The sequence below is a fragment of the Prionailurus bengalensis genome, chromosome E4, assembly GCF_016509475.1.
Source record: "Prionailurus bengalensis isolate Pbe53 chromosome E4, Fcat_Pben_1.1_paternal_pri, whole genome shotgun sequence".
NCBI lineage: Eukaryota > Metazoa > Chordata > Mammalia > Carnivora > Felidae > Prionailurus > Prionailurus bengalensis.
The window spans coordinates 28918860-28939773 of NC_057360.1; the positions used below are offsets into that span (position 1 = coordinate 28918860).

The following is a 20914-nucleotide window of genomic DNA, read 5'->3' on the forward strand; positions in this document are numbered from 1 at the left end:
CGAGCCACCCAGGCATCCCCTCCAGCTCTAGCTTTCTAACTATCGACTGGATTCAAGTAACCAGACAGAGCAAAGAATTAAGCCTAAGTGTTCTAGACCCTCTTCAGACGTTCTTTGTCCTTTGTCATAGTCTTCATTATCTGACATAGACGAGAGCACAGTTAGCTTTTCTTGTGGTGTCTTCTCCAGGGAGAGATCTTTTTGTTCAAGGAAGGATTTCACGGGCAAATCCAACATGCGTGCTCTGTGTTTTCTGCTGAACATGAAGCCCATCTCCATGAGTTAGGTTGTAAATGCAACTTGTCTCAGTTTTGTTCTGCAACAAAAAGAAAACAAGAAGGATTTAGAGTGAATAGGGAACCACAGAGATAGATGATTGCAGGGCAACGAACTAGTCCCTAAAAAGAGAAGGCAAGAAAGGTAGGAATATTTAGGTTGGGGAATCTGAGGCAGTGAGTGTCATAATAAGAGTGTTAAATATATGAAGGTGTGATGCGGGGATGATGGTTCCCAGTTGCCCTTTTCAGGATGAAAGACTTCAAGGAGGAAATAGATACAATTACGAATAGAGATTTAAGCATATTTTACAAAGAAGAAATTTCAACATGGTAAAGATTGTTGCTGGAATAAGCTATTAAGGTATGACCATCTTGAGTATTTTTATTCGATGTGTTCACCCACAATCTAAAAGTTCTAAATTAGGGGCGCCTGGGTGGGTCAGTCAGTTAAGCATCCAACTCTTAATTTCAGCTCAGGTCACAATCTCATGGTTCTCGGGATCGAGCCTCCTGTTAGGCTCTGTGCTGCTGGTGTGGAGCCTGCTTGAGATTCTCTCTCTCTCCCTCTGCCTACCCCTCCCCTGCTCACACTCTGTCTCTCTCAAAATAAAGAAGTAAACCTAAGAAAATAAAGTTCTAACTTAGTGTATAAATGACTCACTGCCATTACATTTTTTTTCCCCAAATTAGTTCACTCTTCCTTGAGAGGGTCCAGGCACAGGTACTGGAATGAAATCTTCGTTTTTTACTACTTGTCTACTTTAGTTCCTATATCAGAATCCTCATTTACCAATCTGACTTATAGGAAGCCGTGCTCTCGAAGACTAAGGACTATGGCTCCAGTGTTTGCGTAAATGCAACAGTTAAAAAAAATCATATGTAATAGTAAGATAAAGAGAATATTTTGGGGGCACCTGGGTGGCTCAGTTGGTTAAGCATCCAACTTTGGCTCAGGTCATGGTCTTACGGTTCATGAGTTTGAGCCCCACGTCGGGCTCTGTGTCGACAGCTCAGAGCTTGAAATCTGCTTCAGATTCTCTGTCTCCCTCTTTCTCTCAAAAATAAATAAACATTAAAAAAAATCACAATGTCTTAATTTTTATTCTTTCCTTGTGCTGAATTTGCCTTGCTTTTGCTTCAAATATTGCATTTATATAGAATAAAATGAGCACTTACATAAATCTCAAGTGAAAATCTCTCCACACTGGAAACTCTTCTTTTTAATTTTTTTGAGGAAGAGGAGAGGGGAGGGAGAGACGGAGAGGGAGAGAGACAATCCCAAGCAGGCTCTGCACTGTCAGCACAGATCCCGATGAGGGGCTCGGGGCTGTATCCCATGACCATGAGATCATGACCTGAGCCAAAGTCAGGAGTCAAATGCCCAACTGACCAAACCACCCAGGCAACTTCTCTTCTTTTTTTCTACTTAAGCTGCGGACCTTTGCTACCTCCCCTTCTACCTTCTGCAGATTATCCGGAACCCAAGAACGGTCTCCAGACGGTCGGTGTGCATTTACATCCACTCCTTGTCTCTTCTCGTCCTTGCCTCTGTCTGGACGAATCTCTTCCCAGCTGCCCAGTGTATGTGCCGCTCTGTTTTTATCCTTACCGAGCATGTCCTACCATTTGGCAGGCAGAGAGGGTGTCTTTACTTGTTCTTTGGGATTTCCCACAATCAGTAGTCTGGGCTGAGCGAATAGTAGTTTTTGAGGAAATGGTATATAAATATAAGGAAGTACAGTCATTTGATGTTCAGGCCAAGTAATTTCCATAGTTGCTGCCTGACGGAGGACAGCGTGTGGTATTTCTCAAAAGCTGTCCTCAGAACTGCTGCTCCCGAAGTTGTGGCATGGTGACATAGCACTGGAGCTAACGAGAGAAAGGATCCTGTTCATTGCAGACTGGATTTGGGGGGCCATTCTGCCACGCAGACCTGCTCTCGCGTTAGGACTTCGATATATCCTTTTTGGGTTGAAATTTTCCTTTCCTAAAGCGCTTCTGCCTTGCTGAGGAACCATGCTTAAGGTGACCCAATAAGAAAAAAGAAAGCTGTAACCTGATCTTGGTCCTTTTGACTCCAAGTTTGATTCCTTTCTGTTCTACGTTATGCAGCTTTTCAGTGGAGTACTTAAGAAAACACATCATCTTGAGCATTTTGCAGGTAAAGAAATGGAAATCATAGTGACTTACCATAGCTTCTGCATTTGACAGTCCTTTGGGAATCAGTTTAGCTGTATGTAGTAAGAGATTTTAAAAACTTACAGGTTTTGACTTGGGAGCATTCCTCCTTAAGAATCTATGCTAAAGAGAGGGGTGCCTGGTGGCTCAATTGATTAGGCGTCCAACTCTTGATTTAGGCTCAGGTCGTGATCAATCTCACGGTTAGTGATTTTGAGCCCTATGTTGGGCTCTGTGCAGATAGTACGGAGCCTGCTTGGGATTCTCTCTTTCCCTCCCTCCCTCTGCCCCTCTCCCACTTGTGCTCTTGTGTGCTCTCTTTCTCTCTCTCTCAAGATAAATAAACTTAAAAAATATTTAAAAAGGGGACACCTGGGTGGCTCAGTCGGTTGAGTGTCTGACTGTTGATTTCAGCTCAGGTCATGATTTTGTGGGTTCAGTGGATTGAACCACAAGTTGGGCTCTGCTTTGACAGTTGGGCTCTCACCCTCTCTCTCTGCCCCTCTGCTATTTGTTCTCTCTCTCTTTCTCTAAAATAAATAAACTCTAAAAAAAAGAAAAAAGAAGAAGAATGGCCTCTCTAGGCTTAATAATTCAAAAGAATGGAAACTCAGGGAAGTCCCAGGGTTTAAGTGGCTTTTTTTTTTTTTTTATCAATGTTTGTTTATTTTTGAGAGAGAGAGACAGAGCATGAGCGGGGGAGGGGGCTGAGAGAGGGAGAGACACAGAATTTGAAGCAGACTCCAGGCCCTGAGCTGTCAGCACAGGGCCCAGTGCGGGGCTTGAACTCAAAAACCATGAGATCTTGACCTGAGCTGAAGTCTGATGCTTCACCAGCTGAGCCACCCAGGCTCTCCAGGGCTTAAGTAGTTTTAATTCCAATTTTGAAAAGGAATGAGTGATCTCAAGTGATTTTTTTTTTATTTTTGCTTTTGCTCTTAGTCAAGGTATGATTTATGTGGTGCTAAAAGCAAATGGTTAATGAGATTTGTGTTCTAAACATTGTTATTTATGAAGGGGGCATATATGATCAATGTGTATCTTACTATGTGTATCATCTAATTGTAAAAACTGGGCTTTGGAGCCCATCTCTGCCACCTGCTTGCTTTGGAACTTTGGCCAGGTTATGTAGTCTGTTTCCTTATCCATAAGCTGGGATTGTGAGGGTTAGATGATACAGTGCGTGCAATAGTCTAGCATAATTCTGACACATAGCAACCACTCAGATGATCTTAGAGCTGAAATGGTCAGTGATGACTGATATAATATTGAAGGAAGACTTCTCCTCAGTGTTTTTATATCTAGTATTTAGGAGAAGCAGTATTTAAAATAATAGTTCTTGGGGCACCTGGGTGGCTCAGTCGGTTAAGTGTCCGACTTCAGCTCAGGTCATGATCTCACGGTTCGTGGGTTCGAGCCCCGCATCGGGCTCTGTGCTGACAGCTCGGAGCCTGGAGCCTGCTTCAGATTCTGTGTCTTCCTCTCTTTCTGCCCCTCCCCTGCTCATGCTCTGTCTCTTTCTCTTTCTCTCTCAAAAATAAATAAATCTTAAAAAAAATTTTTTTAAATAATAGGTTTTTGTTTAACACAGTGTTAATACTCCAAAGATTACATATTGACAAAGTAGATGTTGTGCTCTACCTTTTATCCCTCTGAGGATGGACCTGTTCCATCCTTTCTCCGAGCTCGTGTAGGCACAAACACATACAAGATGACTGGCTTCACTTTGGGTCTGCATGCCCTTACTCTGCAGCTTTTCCAACAAGCTGGTAGTTACTGAATTTTTGACGGTTGTTGCTCTGAGTTCATAGCTAAAGATTTAGCTGATTTTTAATAACAGCATAATGCCCTAGATCATGTGGCTCTGCCAGAGTGCATTCAAACGTAATTCCGTCATGGATATGCAGGTCGTTTTTAGGCCCCCACCCTCTACTACGGATGATGTTTGCTGCACCATCCTTATACGCGATCCTTAAGACCCATTGCTTTTAAAGTGGCATTGCTGAGTTAGAGTGTGCGTTAATTATAGTGCAAAGGGGTTTGGGGTGATAAAAGCTGTAAAAGCGTTGTTGGTTCCTGGCTTCTCACCATCTAGTTGAAGGATAGATACGCATTTTCTTTTCCCAGCGATATTTTTGCTTCTGTACCAAGATTTCGGCAGACAGGGTTTGTCTGCAGGGAGATTTGAAATCCTTAATATTCTGAAACATAGGTGTAAGTCAAGAGAGCAAAGGGAGCCTCTTGAATTACGCTTACCCTGCGTAGCACTCGCCGTATTTATTAGATATGGCTTTGTTAGATATTGCACAAATTTAAGTTTCTCAGCTTTTAAGAACGAAGAGTCCGACCCGGGAACCGAAGCACTTGACGTTTTTGCTCCTGTTCCTTCCTCCGCCCATCCCCTACCGGGCTGCAGTCATCCCCTGCCCAGGGGGAGAGCCCTCCCCGCGGGCAGCAGTGTCTCCAGAGGCCTCGGCTTGCTCAGCTCTGATGCAGGCCACTGAGCACATCTTCAGGTCTGAGGTCACTAACGGTAGCGGGAATGTTAGCATGCTAACAGTGTTTTTATGACAGCCAAGTGACCGTGCTGGCAACAGGTGCTTTTCTCTGTCATGTCACTGAGGGCTACTTAATGTACAGCACGAGTTTTTTCCAAGAACCCACTTGGGTTGTGTGTGGGGGTCTCATAGGCAGGGGACCGAGGGAAGAAAGGACAATTACGATGGGCTTCCTGTGCGTGTCTGTGCACGTGTGCTTGTCTGTTTATCGCGTGGGTGCCAGCCGGTAGCATGGGCATCGCTGTTTAGAAGCTTTGTTTTCTCCCGTCAGTGACTGACAGTTGCTTACACCAGTGGGGAGCATGCAACTCGGTAGCAGCTGATACTGGCTCCTACCTGTGGCCATTTTTTCCCCCCTCTGATTCAGCTACTTGGCTCCGGGGAAGTGATTGCATCGTTAACGCTTCAGAACCCGCTGGGTTGTATTCCTGACTCACTGACTTGGTCCCGGTCTCTGGAGCCCACTGTGCATCCTGTCCGTGGTTCCCAGTCAGTGAGACCTAGGGGTCTTGTATTCATGCTTCGCCTCCTTGTGACAAATCGCCTTAGCTTTTGAAATTCTACAAACGCTGGCTTGTTGGAAAGCGATTCATACACTTGCGAACGTTGGCAGTCTGTGTTTCCTTGGGCTTCCTGCAGTATTCAGTGAAACAGCAACAATAATAAGGACAGTGACTGCAAACATACAAATAGTGCTCACCACGTGCCAGACTCTGTGCCAGCCCTTGATATGTTACCAACGGGTGTAGTCCCGCAGCTGCACCTGGTGGGTATTGTTACCACCCCCATAGTATAAATGCAGAAAGGGAGGCAGCCTCTGAGCTATGGTTGTACAGCCTGTAAGTGGCTGATGCAGGGAAATCACTCCACATCAGGGTGAGGCTCACTGATGGGGCCAGAGAGACCAAGGAACATGGCGACGTACCCAGGGAAGCTGGGCACTAGCTGCATAGACCCCCTTGAAGAGAGTTGGCAGAGATTGCGTGGCTGCTGCTTCTGTTTGGATAGGAAGTGACACGGGTGAGTCCTCCCATCCGAAAGTTCTGGACATGCAAGGGGAGTTGAGGGAATTCAGGCATGGACAGGAAGGAAACGGGAGAGGGAGGTGTGGAAAACTTTGCTAAGGGAGGTCACTTGTAACAGCCTTTCACAAAGAACCCCTCTCTTGGTCAGCTCTGTCCCCGTTAGGGTGCACATCCCAGAGGAGGGTGAGTGAAGCAGGTTGGAGGTATGTTTACCTTCAGCGAATTTCTTTCGTTTTGATGATGAGTCATATGAACAGGCTGGAAAACCTCTCCAGTTGCTCTTGTAACTGTGTTTTTCAAATTGGTTTTTGAAGAGCTTGTATTGATGTGCTGGGATTATCCCTCTCTGCTGCACACACTGGAACCGTAGAAGGAAGGTTGTCTAGGTAAGAGGCACTGGGTCGGGGGGAGGAGGTATGGGGTGCTGTGGCAGGGATAAGACCCTGATTCTGCTGCCATGCCGTCTGGATAGAACATCCTGGGACTGAAATTGAGTCACCGGCCTCAGGATCCATTTCTGCCATATCTGGATCGAGTCCACTCGGGCTGAGCAAAGATAGACTGCAGATGGCATATTGAAGCCTTCCTTATAGAATGTGGTTGTTTGCTGTTGTCATTGTTATTTTCATATCACCAGGTCGTTTCCTACCCCCTTTCTGGGTATTTTAACATGGTTCATTGAGTAAGAACGTGGGGTCAGGTGGTATCCTTAGTAACTGTGTGATCTTGGGCAAGGTCTTAACCTCTCCAGAGTTGGTGCTGTCGTCTGTAAAAATGGGGGCATTAGGAATCACCGTCTCATAAGACCATTGGAGATAATGCTCAGGAAAATGCCTCTGTCATCATATCTGCTTTAAAAATGGAGGTGCTTGCTATTGCCTTCTTGGTGTTCCAACACTCACAGGACTCTCCCATTCTACTTCCCGGCTATGATTAGCTGTGACATTCCAGGACGCACATCACTGTGGGTGTAGACACTGACACCAGAAAGAACTGGATTTGGAGAGTTGCAGATTCTACTGTCTCTCAAAGAAGGGTGGAGTCTCGTAGGACAAAGCATTCCTGGCGTGAATAGACAGAGAAAGCTCATCAGAGAAGTAAGCCAGAGTCAGGTGCTCTGATACAGTCGATTAAGCAGGTTGGGCAGGAGGAATCCCTTCCCCTCTGCCCATTGGTTGCACTTTGTACTTTTATCCAGCCTGTCAACTTTCCCTGCAAAAAGAATTTTTATTGCCATCTTTTAACAATGAAATGAGAAATGCTCACTCTCAATTTGATCTAGTTAAATGTAAGTTTTCTTTTGGAGGGGCAGGAGGGGTTACATGGAGGAAGAATTCTGACCCCCTTTCTCTGTAACATAGCTCCACAGAGTGGAGGATTTTTGCCAGGTTGCTTTACGAAGTGCCATTTAAGAAAGACGTCTTTATTAAAAAAAAAAAAAAGAAAGAAAGAAAGAAAGAAAAAACAACTTTTTAATGTGGGAAATTTCAAGCGCATACAAAACCATAAGGAAAGGTATGAGCCTTGTCTGCCACCAACTGCAGCTGGCAACTACGTGGCCAATATTGCTTTATCTGGACCCCCGCAGTGTCCCCTTCCCATTATTATTTTTTTAAGTTTATTTATTTATTTTGAGAGAGACAGTGCAAGCGGGGGGCGGGTTCAGAAAGGGAGAAGGGGACCGAGGATCCAAAGTGGGCTCTGTGCTGACAGCAGCGAGCCCGATGCGGGGCTTGAACTCACGAACCATGAGGTTATGATCTGGTTAGATCAGATGCTTAACCCACTGAGCTGCTCAGACGCCCCCCCACACCCACCCCAGTCCTGTTATTTTTGAGTAAATTCCAGACAACATATTATTTTATCTATAAAATATTCAAGATGTGCTTTGAATGCCTTAAGAGTCTCAGTGAAGTCAATAATGAAAGCTTTCATGTTTTGAGATCCTTCCTGTGGGAAGATCACGTCTCTCTAGAGACCTCAGGGCGGTGATCCTCAAAGTGGGGGATGGGGTAATGATTTTTTTTCAGCAGTTACCTGTGGGGGGCTTTTTCAAACTGCTGGTCCTCACAGATCATTGCCCTTCCCCTCCAACAGTCGAAAATGCAGCCTTTGATTCTTCACCAAACTGCTTTGCTCTGAGTATTAGAGCAGGAATAAACAACAGAGAACCACTGCTTGGGGTGGGGGAGTTGGGATTCCAGGTAATAGAAGCTTTACCACTCAAGAACCACTTTTTTTTTTTTTTTTGATTATTTTTAACCACTATGGATAGGAGTTTACAAGTTTACAAGTTACACTGTGTTTACAAGTATATTTCTTTACTGCCATCTTAAGCAAAATATGCCGGGTGTTATTCCGTCATCCATATTTACCACAGGGTACTTTCGATACTATCTTCCGTGCTGTGGAATGCTTAATTTTATAGTCTGCCTCCCTCATTGCCTCTCTGTTCCCTGCCAGCATACTTTTCTTTATCTCCTTTCAGTCTGCTAAGGGCTAAGAAGCAAGGTATGTAAGGTATATAAAGTCAGAGTAAATGCACTGTGAGGGTGGTTTGTGTTTGTTTGTGTCCTGAGCAGAGCATTAATAAGGACTTCGTGATATTTGATTGCTCAGAGGATGTTTGCCTCCATTTCCTGGTTTTCGGAGACATTGTGCACACATGTAGTTGCTATGTAGCCATTTTTCGTGGAGGTGAGGTACCACTGTGATGGGGTCCTGTAGCAGGAATCTTTGTTCTTACTTGCAGTGCAGCTCCAGATTTGGACAAATTTCTCTCCATCCCACCACTGAATGTTTGAAGTTGAGTTAGCGGGAGGAAAAGGAAGAAATTCAAAAACGTGGACATTCTGCATTTGTTTTTGTAGTTATTTAGCAACTAAAAGTTAGGGGCTTGTGTTGTAAACCTCGCACAAAATTTTGCTTGGCTTCGAATAATACAATGTGTGGATGTAATTTGGGGATTCTATAGCACTAACATTTATAGAAGAAACTAACTCTAATTTTCACCAAAACGAACTACCTTCCTCTCTGCTGGTCTTTAAGGGGGAATCGGAGAAAGCATTTCCCATTTTCCCATACTCTTTTTTTCCCCATGCCCTTCTACCCCTTTTTAAAACTCTCCTCAGAAAAATGACATAGTACTTTTTAAACCTGAGCTGTGCCTCATGCGTGTTTATACACAGGATGGACTCATTGCATCATTTTTTCCTTTCTCACACCCAGACCAGGGTTACATAGTTCTGTGAGGTGTGCTTGGGAGTTGTAGTAATATGGAATGCTGGAAAAATGCCAGAGACTGTTAGTAAATATAGAATGCAGTGGAACAGCAGTTAGCTTATGTTCGTGATTTCAGAACTTTTGTTCAGATTTCAGAAGTAAGCGTACGTAATATAGCATGGGAAATAAAAAGATGACCGCGTTTAAGATTTGGATTTTAATTCCTGTCTTTTCCCTAAAGAAATTTAGTACAGGTAATTTAGTAAAGGGGATTAAGCTGTCTTTGGTTGATATTATGAAAGGTCTCTCCACTTCTTACTCATCATATTTAAAATTTATTAGATCAGCCGACTGACTTTTCTATGAGAAAGCTGGCTCTGCTCTGTGTTTTCCATTTGGCAGGTGTTTTGTTGATATGTTTAGGGGGAAAAAAGAAAGTACAAGGTGCTGGAAATCCACAGCTGATTGTTAGAAGATGGAAACTTACATATTAGATCTTCTTAGGAAGCTGATCGGTCAGGAATGAGTTTTAGAAGTGACTTTGAAGCTTCTCTGTATGTCCTGTCCTCTTCTGCTGTAATTTATTCTATGAAAGGCCCTTAAAGTGTGTTTACAGAGCAAATATCCCTACAAATTGCTTTGGGCAATCGTTGGCACACTGGGATTCTTTATCACATCAGTAATTCCCTTGTTGTTTTGGCAAAGAACTTCCATGGGATGTAGCATCTCTCTGGTCTTTGAGCCCACGCCCAGTCTAAGACATATCAAGGGCTGGAAAAGACAGGCTTGGGTGGGAATGTTCTTATAGAAGTGTGAGTTCAATTTTTTACCCCCAAAGAGCACCAGTGAGCTGAATAACTTCTCATCCCTCTTCTCTGCACTTTTTAGCCTTTCTCACACCCTCCAAGTCGGATCTATCTAAGGCTCCAAATTCCTTAGGTGCCACTGAGGTCACCTGGAGGCCCCTGCCCTACCTTGGCCTCAAAAACTCAACCCTTTCAGAATTCATTCTTTCTTTCATCATAGTGACAAATATTTATTTAGCGCCCTGCCACATCCAAAGGCGACTACAAATCTAAACCTGACATAGCTCTCTCCCTTCAAAATTCTTGTGGTGGGGATGCCTGGGTGGCTCAGTCGGTTAAACGTCCTGCTTCGGCTCAGGTCATGATCTCACGGTTCGTGGGTTCGAGCCCCGCATCAGACCCTGTGCTGACAGCTCAGAGCCTGGAGCTGCTTCAGATTTTGTGTCTCCCTCTCTCTTTGCCCCTCCCTGACTCGTGCTGTCTCTCTCTCTCAACAATTAATAGATGTTAAAAAAAAAAAAAGAAAAAAAGATTCTTGTTGGGGAGCTAAGACACACACGGGAGTTTCTCTGGGGTGAGGGAGACTGTGCTATGCCATCAGCTGTAGAGATACAGCCCTTTGGATTCTAAGACCCACAGCAATTGGGAATCAATTTCCACTGAAAAAAAGAACAGCTGCCTCACACCAGACACTGCAAGCATGTTATTGACTAAGATAAGGAAAAGGCCGCAACCTTCTTACCCACTTAGGCTGGGCTCTGTATGGGAGCGTTTCTTCTAATGATTGGCTCCTTTCTGCTCTAGGTGACGGTACACTGGAGGATGACAAGGTGGAGTGCTGGGACAATGCACGGTTCTACCCTTGGACTTGTCATCGCTTTGCATTCAACTCTGTGTTCTCTGCTTTGCCTGTTTTTTTGTTTTTAAGACTTAGGTGGTCACGTACTCCGGTCCTTTCCATGGCTGCTTTGCTATCCTTTGAGCAAACTGGGCTTACTGTATGAGGAGGAAGAGGAAAGGGACCTTTATAGCCACTGAGTGCTCCACAGAAGCATTTTCTCATTTACTTCTCGCAGTTGGGCAGGGTGGGTATTATCTTCACAGATGAGTAAACTGAGGCAGGGAAAGGTTAAGTTGCTGGGTGTGCACTTAGGCCAGTTCCTGCAGGAAGATGTGCACATGTTCCCTTCCCTGAGCTAACTTTGGTTCTTAGAGAGGACCTTCTGTGCCCCTGACTTCACTCCTTCTGTCACATGGGTGTCCTTCCTTTTGGGGGAGCCTTTAACATTTACTTCCAGTCCCTTCACACGAATACCCACCGAGCTGGAGAGGTCAGAGTTGTTGGTACTTTCCTTGTCCTTTTTTTTTTTTTTTCACATTTGCTTCTTCTTCTTTTTTTTTTTTTAATGTTTATTTGAGGAAGAGACAGTAAGTAGGAGAGGAACAGAGAGAGGGAGAGAGAGAGAGAATCCCAAGCAGGCTATGCACTGTCAGCGCAGAGCCTGATGTGGGGCTCAGTCCCATGAACCATGAGATCCTGACCTGAGCTGAAATCAAGAGTCCGACGCCCAACCGACTGAGCCACCCAGGCCACCCTTCACGTTTGCTTCTTACTCCCGGTGACTCTCGTCACTAAAGGGCTGGGGTCTAACTCTTTTATCCGATGCTACTTTTCTCACTAAGCTACATCTGTGAAAAAGAGGATCAGCAGATGATGTTTGGAAATTAGAATAAGATGCTGTTTGTCTTGAAAAAAAAAAACATCATGAGTCAGCACTATCGGCTTTACTATGTGTACTAACCAAGAAAAGAGTCTGTTTCCTTAAACTTCCATGAATGGAAGCAACATTTGCAGCTTTCCCTTATTTACTTGATATGTTCTTGAAGAGGGGACAAATAAAACTCATCCTTTAAGTGACTTCAGTTTTTAAAAGAGTTTCCATTAAACAAAACCAAATCTCCTGGCAAATAGAATTGACGACCCCCTAGTTTGAGCTCTTTTGGAAATCCAGTATCATCAGGAAAATCTACAGTTTCATAAGCATGTGACCTTTTTATGAGAATTTGGCATTTTGTTCTAGGTTTTACAATGTTCATGTGATGAAGTGAATATGATATGGGTGGCCCCTGAGAGCCACACAGGGAAAGTTGTTGGAGTCCCAGAGAGGACTTGTTTGTGATAGACTTCACATCCAGTTTCCCGTCTGGTAACATATCTTTTTTTTTTTTTTTTTTTTAATGTTTATTTATTTTTGAGAGAGCGACATGGTGTGAGTGGGGGAGGGGCAGAGAGAGGGGGAGACACAGAATCCGAAGCAGGCTCCAGGCTCTGAGCTGTCAGCACAGAGCCTGACGTGGGGCTCGAACTCACAAACCGAGAGATCATTAAGCTGAAGTCTGACGCTTAATCCACTGAGCCACCCAGGTGCTCCTGTCTGGTGGCATATCTTAATCCTCCCTCTCTCTGTCTATCAAGGACAAAGCAGAGGAAGGAGGCTTAAAACCCAGACAGTGCTGGGTCATGTGTATTGTAGAACTGTGTGCCTTTGTAAATGGTTAGGAGATGGACTCATGATACAAGTGCTATGGATTCTTTGAGACCTTAAACATGGTGGTTAGGGGGGGCCTGGGTGGCTCAGTGAAGGGTCAGACTCTTGATTTCCACTCAGGTCATGATCTCACAGTTCAAGGGATAGAGCCCAGAGTGGAGCCTGCTTGGACTCTCTCTCTCTCTCTCTCTCTCTCTCTCTCTCTCTCTCTGCCTCTCCCCTGCACATGTGCATGTGTGTTCTCTCTCAAAATAAATACACATTTTTAAAAACACGGCAGATAATTCATAGACTATCAAAATGTTAACACTGAAAGGGACTAACAGATCATCTCCTCTAACCCTATTCTTACAGATTAGTGTCACACAGATGGTTTACCTGGAATCATTTAGGTGTGACCCATCCTAAAGCAAGGGGTGTCTTAAATGAGCGCCTGGCAATTCTTTCCAGAAGCACAACCCTCCAACCGCACGAGTTCTGGGCATAAATGCCATGAACTTTTAATTTAGGTAAAAGATGTGGGTGTTAAAGACGGAGAAAACATGTCTCTAGTTCTGGAAGAGTTTAGAGTCAGCCTTGCTAATACTATTAACACAAGTTTGATTGCTATGTTACAATAGGCAGAAATGATGTGGGAGTTCAGACAAAGAAAGGGAGGGATTAGAGAAGTCCATAGAAAGAGCCAGCTGCATTTTCACCCGAGCTGTAAGGACTTTGTTTAGTACCGGTATTGAGGGTTGCCTTTTGTTTTGTTTTTTTTTGTTGTTGTTGTTCCTTTGATTACGAACATTTTTAGGTATACAGAAAAGCTGAAAGAACAGTGCAGTGAATATCTGTACGCCCACCATCCAGATTTAACAACTATTAATGTTTTGTCATGTTTGTTCGACTCTGAATCTGTATATGTATGCATTGGGTTTTTAGCCATTTGTAAGTAAATTACAGATAATATGACATTTTTACCCCTAGATATACCCACTGCCATCTCCTAAAGCATTCTGTTTACACAAGCACAATTCTACTATCAATAACAGAAGAGGGGCGCCTGGGCGGCTCCATCGATTGAGCATCCGACTCTTGATTTCGTCTCAGGTCATGATCTCAAGGTGGTGGGATCAAGCCCTGTGTTGGACTCTGCACTGAGAGCATAGGGCCTGCTTGAGGTTCTCTCTCTCTCTCTCTCTCTCTCTCTCTCTCTCTCTCTCTCTGCTCTTCTCCACTGCTTGTGCACTCCCTGTCTCTAAAAAAAACCAAAAAAAACAAAAAAAAACAAAACCAAGAAATTTATTAGTAATCCATTGATATCATCTCATTTCTGTTCCCTATTTCAAATTTCCCTAATTGCCTCATGTCTTTTATAGGTATCTTTTTAACCCTGGATTTGATTGAAGTTCACATATTGCATTTTGTTTTTATAAGTCCTACATCTCTTTTACTCTAGAACACCACACCCCCCTCCGGCACCCCCCCCCCATTCAATATTTTATGTCACTGACTTTTCAGACCAATTTTCTTACAACTTTTTTGTGGCTACCTTACCTAGCAAGTTTCTTGCAAATTGAAGACTTAAATAGCTTAAAAAAATCTTTAAAAAATCGGTATTTTCTAGGAGATACACTGCCCGATTGGCAGATGTTGCTTCTGACATACCATTTTTAGTAGCTAATCCATTTTAAGCTAATCTTTATTTGCAAAAGTAATCTAAGGTGATTGTAAAACGTTACAACACTTTAGAAATGTATAAAATACAGAGTGAGAGTTCTGTGTAATGTCACCTCTACGTGGCCCTAATGGTTAATTGTTTTAGGGAATTTACGTTCTTTCCCAGTACTTCATGTGTTTTTGTTTATTATACAAACTGCATTATCTGTGCATTTGGTGTGCAGTGTACTTTTTATTTCTCTAACTGTGTGTTCTGGATGGCGTCCTATGGAATATATAGCAGGGATTGTTTTTAATAGTGGCTGGGATAAAGGTGTACCCGGCCGGCCACATTCTTTCATAGGTGTTTAAGGTGAGGCACACCCAGATGTAAAGCGCCTAGCCCAGGATCAGAAGTGTGGCTTATGCCCACGGAGCAAATATTTCTTCTGTTTGAGGCTCCCTGGTTAATATACGAGTTGAATCTCTTTGTCTTCTGCCTTGTTCTTCAACAAGGTGAGGGAATGTGTAGCAGTCAACTCTTCAGGGTTCTGTATTTGAGTCCTGACTTCTTTTTCTGCTTTTTGGGGTGGGTCCCTGTGTAGTCTTTCCTGCAGATATCAGGAGATCATCAGGTTGGTCTCCCTTAGAGGTAAACATGACAGTCTGCCAACACAAAGTGATTTAGAAATGTTAATAGGTTTTACCAAGCCACAGTCTCTAGCATGTGTATTTTAAGCCATCATAAAACATACCTGTCATGCTAAGGAATGTGCCAGAGGGCAGGCATCAAAGACCGGCCGAGGGAGTCTGGGGAGTATGTTTTGCTCTGTTGTAGGGTTGTGCCCTGACAACCTCTGTGAGGCCTGGGGTACTGACAGGGAGTGGTTTCTAAATATTAAAGCCATTTTATTTATTAATTCAGGAATGCCTGTAAATAGTTACTCATATTTGCCCCTCTAAGTGTCAGGGGGCTCCGAGGTGATTCTTTGGATGAAAGGTGTGAAGTCAGGCTGGATCTGCTTGACTTAGGGAATGGAGTTAACACAACAATCACATGAGCAAGAGATAGTCTTTTGGGCTTAATGGAGAAGAGAAAGGTGAACAGAGAGGTTGTCTGAACATTTCTGGCTTCTTTGGAAGATAACGATGAAGAAACTCCCAGTGAGAGCGGAACAGTAAAGCCACTTTTGCTGTTGTTTTCTTCTTGTGTTCTCCGTGGCAGTGTCATCCCTTGAATTTGGTGGGACATGAGGGTGTAAGTACATCTCACTATTAGTTAAGTAAATTACCTTTAATTTGGTGGCAAGGCTTTTGCGTCAAGCATTTTGTAAAAGACCAAAATGACGGTAGGGCAGTTCCCCACATCTAACTGCCTGTTTGGTGAAGAAGAGCACAGAGTTGTGATAATAAATGCATTAGATTCATATATTTAAAACTTCTTCAAGTGTAGAAAGTTGCTGACTTCCATTAAATGTGCATTCTCTTCATTTTCTATCATCCGTTCTAAGTGTGTAAAGTAAATAACAAAATAAATATTAAGATAAAAATAAAGGTAAATAGTGTTAAGGTAAAGAAGGAGGCAGTGTTGCAAAGAGGGAGAAGGAGCAAGATAAGATTCTAAGTTCAGGATCAGCCAGTCACGTAAATCATCGAGCTTCACTTCTTTCCCCTGTTAAAAGGGGGGGAACAGAAAGCCTACGCCATCAGGCTGTTAATGAGGTTGAAATGAGAGGATCTATTTAGAAGTTACACAGTGTTCCAGTTCCACCGCTACTGCTTTCTTGAGTGGACAGGATGGTGCAGTGAAAAAAGCATGGGAATTCAAGGCCCATAGACGTTGGTTTGAATTCTGACGTTGCCATTCACCTTGTGCGTCTTTAGGTGAGGTCTTCTCATCTCTCTGATCCTCCGCGTCCTCAGCTGTCGAACGGATTTCATCAGCTCCCTCTTGAAAGATCAGGTAGAGCTCATGGGCTCCACCAAGAGGCTTGAGGGCTGCAGAGCTTCCTGGTTCTCGAACGTGGACGTCCGGCCGGCCGGGGGCGTGTGCTCGCGTGTGCGGGTCGTACGCCGCGGCATCCTCAGCCTCCCTTGCAGCCAATGACCTTGCTGCTTCTCTGTTCGCAGCGATCCTCCGCAGCGCCGCACCGGGCATGGACACCTTTCTCGGCGTCTGGAGGAGCACGTGCGGTAGTGTCATCACCCAGACACGAAGCTGCTAAGGCCATCTCAGGGGCGTGGGCGCCGGGATAGGAAGGCGGCGTCCGAGGGCCACGCAGCCATGCCTTTCGGCCTGAAGCTCCGTCGGACACGGCGCTACAACGTCCTGAGCAAGAACTGCTTTGTCACACGGATCCGCCTGCTGGACAGCAATGTGATCGAGTGCACGCTGTCGGTGGAGAGCACCGGGCAGGAGTGCCTGGAGGCCGTGGCCCAGAGGCTAGAGTTGCGAGAGGTAACAGCGGGTGTGGGCGGGCATCTGAGCCAGAACTCACTCAAGGGACTGGCCACCTGTCTCTTGGCACCTGCCGTGCTTTGCAGTCCCAGCCTCCTGTTTAAGAGGATCCTGTTGTCCTTGGCATAGGCTTGATCTCACAGCGTCAGTGGATCAGGAGGCCTGCTCCAGTGCCGTGACAAGCAGGACCCCGCCTGGGGTGGCGGCTTCCCTTTTGTTACCTTCTATGAGGAGGTTGGGCGGGGGGGCCGTGTCACGTCCAAAGTCATTGTCTCTCTTTACAGCCGTGGAGCGGGTTGGCATTCCAGCTGAACATCTAGGAGAAAACGCCCACAGAGGGGATGGATGCAGCTGCTTTTAGTTTTTGTTTGTTTGTTTCTATATTTTCCTCTTCAAAGAGGGGAAAAAATTGAAAAAGTATTTAAAGCGAGCATGACCAGCGAGGCTTTTTGTGGGCACATATAAAATGGGTGTTTTGTTTCTTTCAGGATTCCTCATGACCCTCGTTTTCTTTCTGCTGTCTGTGAGCGTTTTAAGTTTTTTTATTTATTAAAAAATTTTTTCTTTTAATGTTTATTTTTGAGAGAGAGAGAGAGACAGAACACGAGCAGGGGAGGGTAGAGGAAGAGGGAGACACAGAATCCCAAGCAGACTCCAGGCTAGGCTCTGAGCTGTCAGCACAGGGCCCGACATGGGGCTCGAACTCCCAAACGGTGAGATCATGACCTGAACCGAAGTTGGACACCCAACCGACAGAACCACCCAGGCATTCCTAGACTTCTTTGGGCTTAAACAAAGCCAGGGTTGACCATGAAGGCAGTCATGTTATCACTCTTTAAAAGGAACTCTCCTAGGAGAGTATGTCCTTTATAAGAAGCAAGCCCTTAGTCTTCCAGTCTTAATTCTTTGGTGAGAACCCTGCACACGCATATGCGTCCTGAGAGCCCCGGGGCAGAGTGGCCAGTGGGTCAGGTGGTATGATTCAGTGGTTGCCAGCGCAGAAGGGACTGCAAGCCCCTGAGATTTGAGGAGCAGGAAAAGCTCTGTGGTTGTCCTGGGCCCTGTGACCACATTGCCCATTACCTCAGGGTGCTGGTTTGGGAGGTGGTGCCTTCTGGAGGTGATGGTGTTTGATGTCTTCCACACCCCTCATGACCCACCTTCTTCCACATGCACAAAGGAATTGGGGTCGGGGAAGTTCTTCTCCCCTTGGCATCCTCCGCAGGCCAACTGTTGTATTCTTGGGGACAGTTTCACCTGAGTCCTTCTGTCTCCTGCCGGTCTTCGTGTTTATACTTCGGTTTCTGTGATCAGAGCTTCCTTTGAAGTTTCTTTTCCTGTATAGGGAGACTTTCCTGTCGCACAGCTACATGTGGCTTGGTAGCTGACCCAGCAAAATAAACATGGAAAAGGTGCTGCCTTTGCCCGTTGAGAGCTGGTTCCTTTTGGCTTATGAGTAGCACATTGGGGTATACATATTTAAAAATATGCATGTGCATGGGCATAAAGGAAAAACCTTAATACTGGAGGTTGGTTGGTTAGAAGACTGGTCTAAATTTCTTGTGAAAATGTTCGTTCTAGATCGTTTACGAAAGATATGCACTGGTTCCACTTTTGAATATTCTCTGTAACTCACGGGGGAGTAACTATTCTTTGCATATACTGGGAGACAGTAGAGCACGTGCTGAAGGAGTTATAGGCTCGGTCTTTGGCCTCCTGGACTTGGGTTCAAATTATAGTTGTGTCATTTGTTAGGTGTCCTTGGAAAAGTTACCGTGCTTCTCTGGGCATCGGTTTTCTCACCAATAAAGTGGAAATAATGATAACCTTACTTATCTTATGGGACTGTTGTAAATATTAAAAGAGATACAGTATGGAAAATGCATAGTGCTGCATCTCGTATTGACAACCGTCCCAATTTGAGAGTCTTGAACAAAATTTTTCATTGAAGAAAATCTTGAGCAACTGCAATGTGCCAGGCGCTGTGTTAGGACTTGATGAGGGAAGAAAAATAAGGTGTAGTTTTGTCTTCAAGATATGCACGGGTGAGTAGGGGAATCCAGCATTTAAATAAGCAGTTAACGCTGAATGCGATCTAGGGGCGCCTGGGTGGCTCAGTCGGTTAAGCACCCGACTCTCGGTCTTGGCTCAGGTCATGATCTCATGGTTCATGCGTTTGAACCCCTCATCAGGCTCTGCGCTGACGGGGTGGAGCCTGCTCGGGATTCTCTTTCTCTCTCTGCCCCTCCCCACTCTCTCTCTTTCTCTCTCTCAATAAATGAATAAACTTAAAAAAAAACAACAACACAAGATTAAATGCAATCCATGCTAAAATGCAATGCAGGTACAGGCCGGAAAGGCAGTAGCTCTTCTTAGACTTGTGCAGTACACAGTCTGTGCTGCTGACCACTGTGGCCCCGGGGGGGGGGGGGGGAGAGGAAGTTTCAGTGAAGGATGAACAGAGCCGTCACTCTCTGAACGGGGACTTGAAGGATGCACAGGACTTCAGCAGGTGGCAAAGAAAGCAAGGCCATCCAGGGCCGGGGGAACTGGAGTCTTGAAGATCCAAGGATGCAAAAGCAGGTGCCATTCTTGGGGGCCAAGAAGGCATCTCTGTGAATCCCCAGGCAGAGTCTAAGGTGCATGCGGAGGTGGGTCTGGAGATGTGGACGGTAATAATTACTCTCAGCAGAGTATTGCTTCTCTCAGTGAGAGGGCAAAGGTCAGACCCGGATTAGCCCACAACTGTGTTGTCACAAAAGACAAAGCAGTGAAGTCTGGATTCTGCTGTCACGTGTCTGTTGCAGTGTGATTGATCTTCTAATGCGAAGGTGGGGTTGACATTTAATGCTGGCTTTATTTTGACATGCTCTAAATGGGCGCATTCACATTAGAGCAAATCACTTTCTTTTTTTTTTTTTTTTGATTGTATGCTTTTGTTCTGTGACAGATGACATGGAAGGTATGGCCTTTTGTGAAACAATGCTATAGCTACTTTCAAACGACAGGATGAGATCATGCAACCTCCTACTTTGTTCTTCATTTGCACACACACACCTGGAGGAGGAGTGCATTCTTTCCCCAGAAGCAGGAGGAGGAGGGGATGGACACGGGGTCTGCTCTACTCACTTGACTTTCTTTTTGTATTTGGGTCATTTTCCAAGTAGAGTTGATGGAGCTTGAGAGGAGAAAGTGGAAATCTATCTAAAATACAACAGAATGTTGAGTCTTTATTAAGGCTTGGAACTCAGATCTGGTGGGTATTTGGCTTTGCTGTTAGAAGGATTCTGTAGTTGGGGTGCCTGGGTGGCTCAGTCAGTTAAGCGTCCAACCTTGGCTCAGGTCATGATCTCACAGTCTGTGGGTTCGAGCCCCACATCGGGCTCTGTGCTGACAGCTCAGACCCTGGAGCTTCTTCAGATTCTGTGTCTCCCTCTCTCTCTGCCCCTCTCCTGCTTGTGCTTTGTCTTTCTCTATCTCTCAAGAATAAACATTGGGAGGCCTGGGTGACTCAGTCAGTTAAGCGTCTGACTTGTGCTCAGATCATGATCTTATGGTTCGTGGGTTCAAGCCCCACGTTGGGCTCTTGTGCTAACAGCTTAGAGCCTGGAGCCTGCTTTGAATTCTGTGTCTCCCTGTGTCTCTCACCCTCCCCTGCTTGCACTTGTCTCTCTCTCAAAAATAAATAAACATTAAAAAAATTTAAAAAAGAATAATTAAACATTAAAAACAAAAATTTAGAAGTGTTCTGTAGATGTATCGTAGACATTTTAAGAGCTTTATCTTAGGAAAAGAAAATTAACTTTGATTTAATTCTTGATCTACATTAATTATAATTTGTGTTTTGCCACTTCATTTAGTCATTTTAAAAATGTATTTTATTTTTTAAAGCTGTTTTAGCTCCATGGCAAAACCGAGTGGAATGCAGTGGAACATACCTCCTGCACCCCCCCCCCAGTCCTATCCCCTCCCCCACACCAGAGTGGAACATGTGTTCCAGGCGATGAGCCCACATTAACACATCATCATCACCCTGATCCATCGTTTACGTTAGGGTTCACTCTTGGTGGTGTTCATTGTGTGGGTTTTGACAAATGTATAATGACATGTATCCATATGGTAGACTTTATGAGGCTCACATCTGGTTTTGAATGTATCGATGTGCTGCCATTTCAAATGGCATTTAGAGGACCCAGACC

At 44.7% G+C, this 20914-nt stretch overlaps 1 protein-coding gene across 3 annotated transcripts in view; it reads left to right on the top strand.

The window, feature by feature from the left end:
* The window catches only part of PTPN14 (protein tyrosine phosphatase non-receptor type 14), a 181499-nt gene that overhangs the window by 56619 nt on the left and 103966 nt on the right, over positions 1–20914 (top strand). For 2 of the 3 annotated variants that reach the window (XM_043569056.1, XM_043569059.1), the window contains exon 2: positions 16388–16715. In XM_043569056.1, coding sequence (XP_043424991.1) covers positions 16542–16715 — 174 coding nt within the window. In that variant the 5' untranslated portion in view covers positions 16388–16541. Of the gene's footprint in view, positions 1–6163; positions 6426–16387; positions 16716–20914 lie in introns of those variants that run through there. The other variant, XM_043569058.1, reaches the window with a different exon arrangement.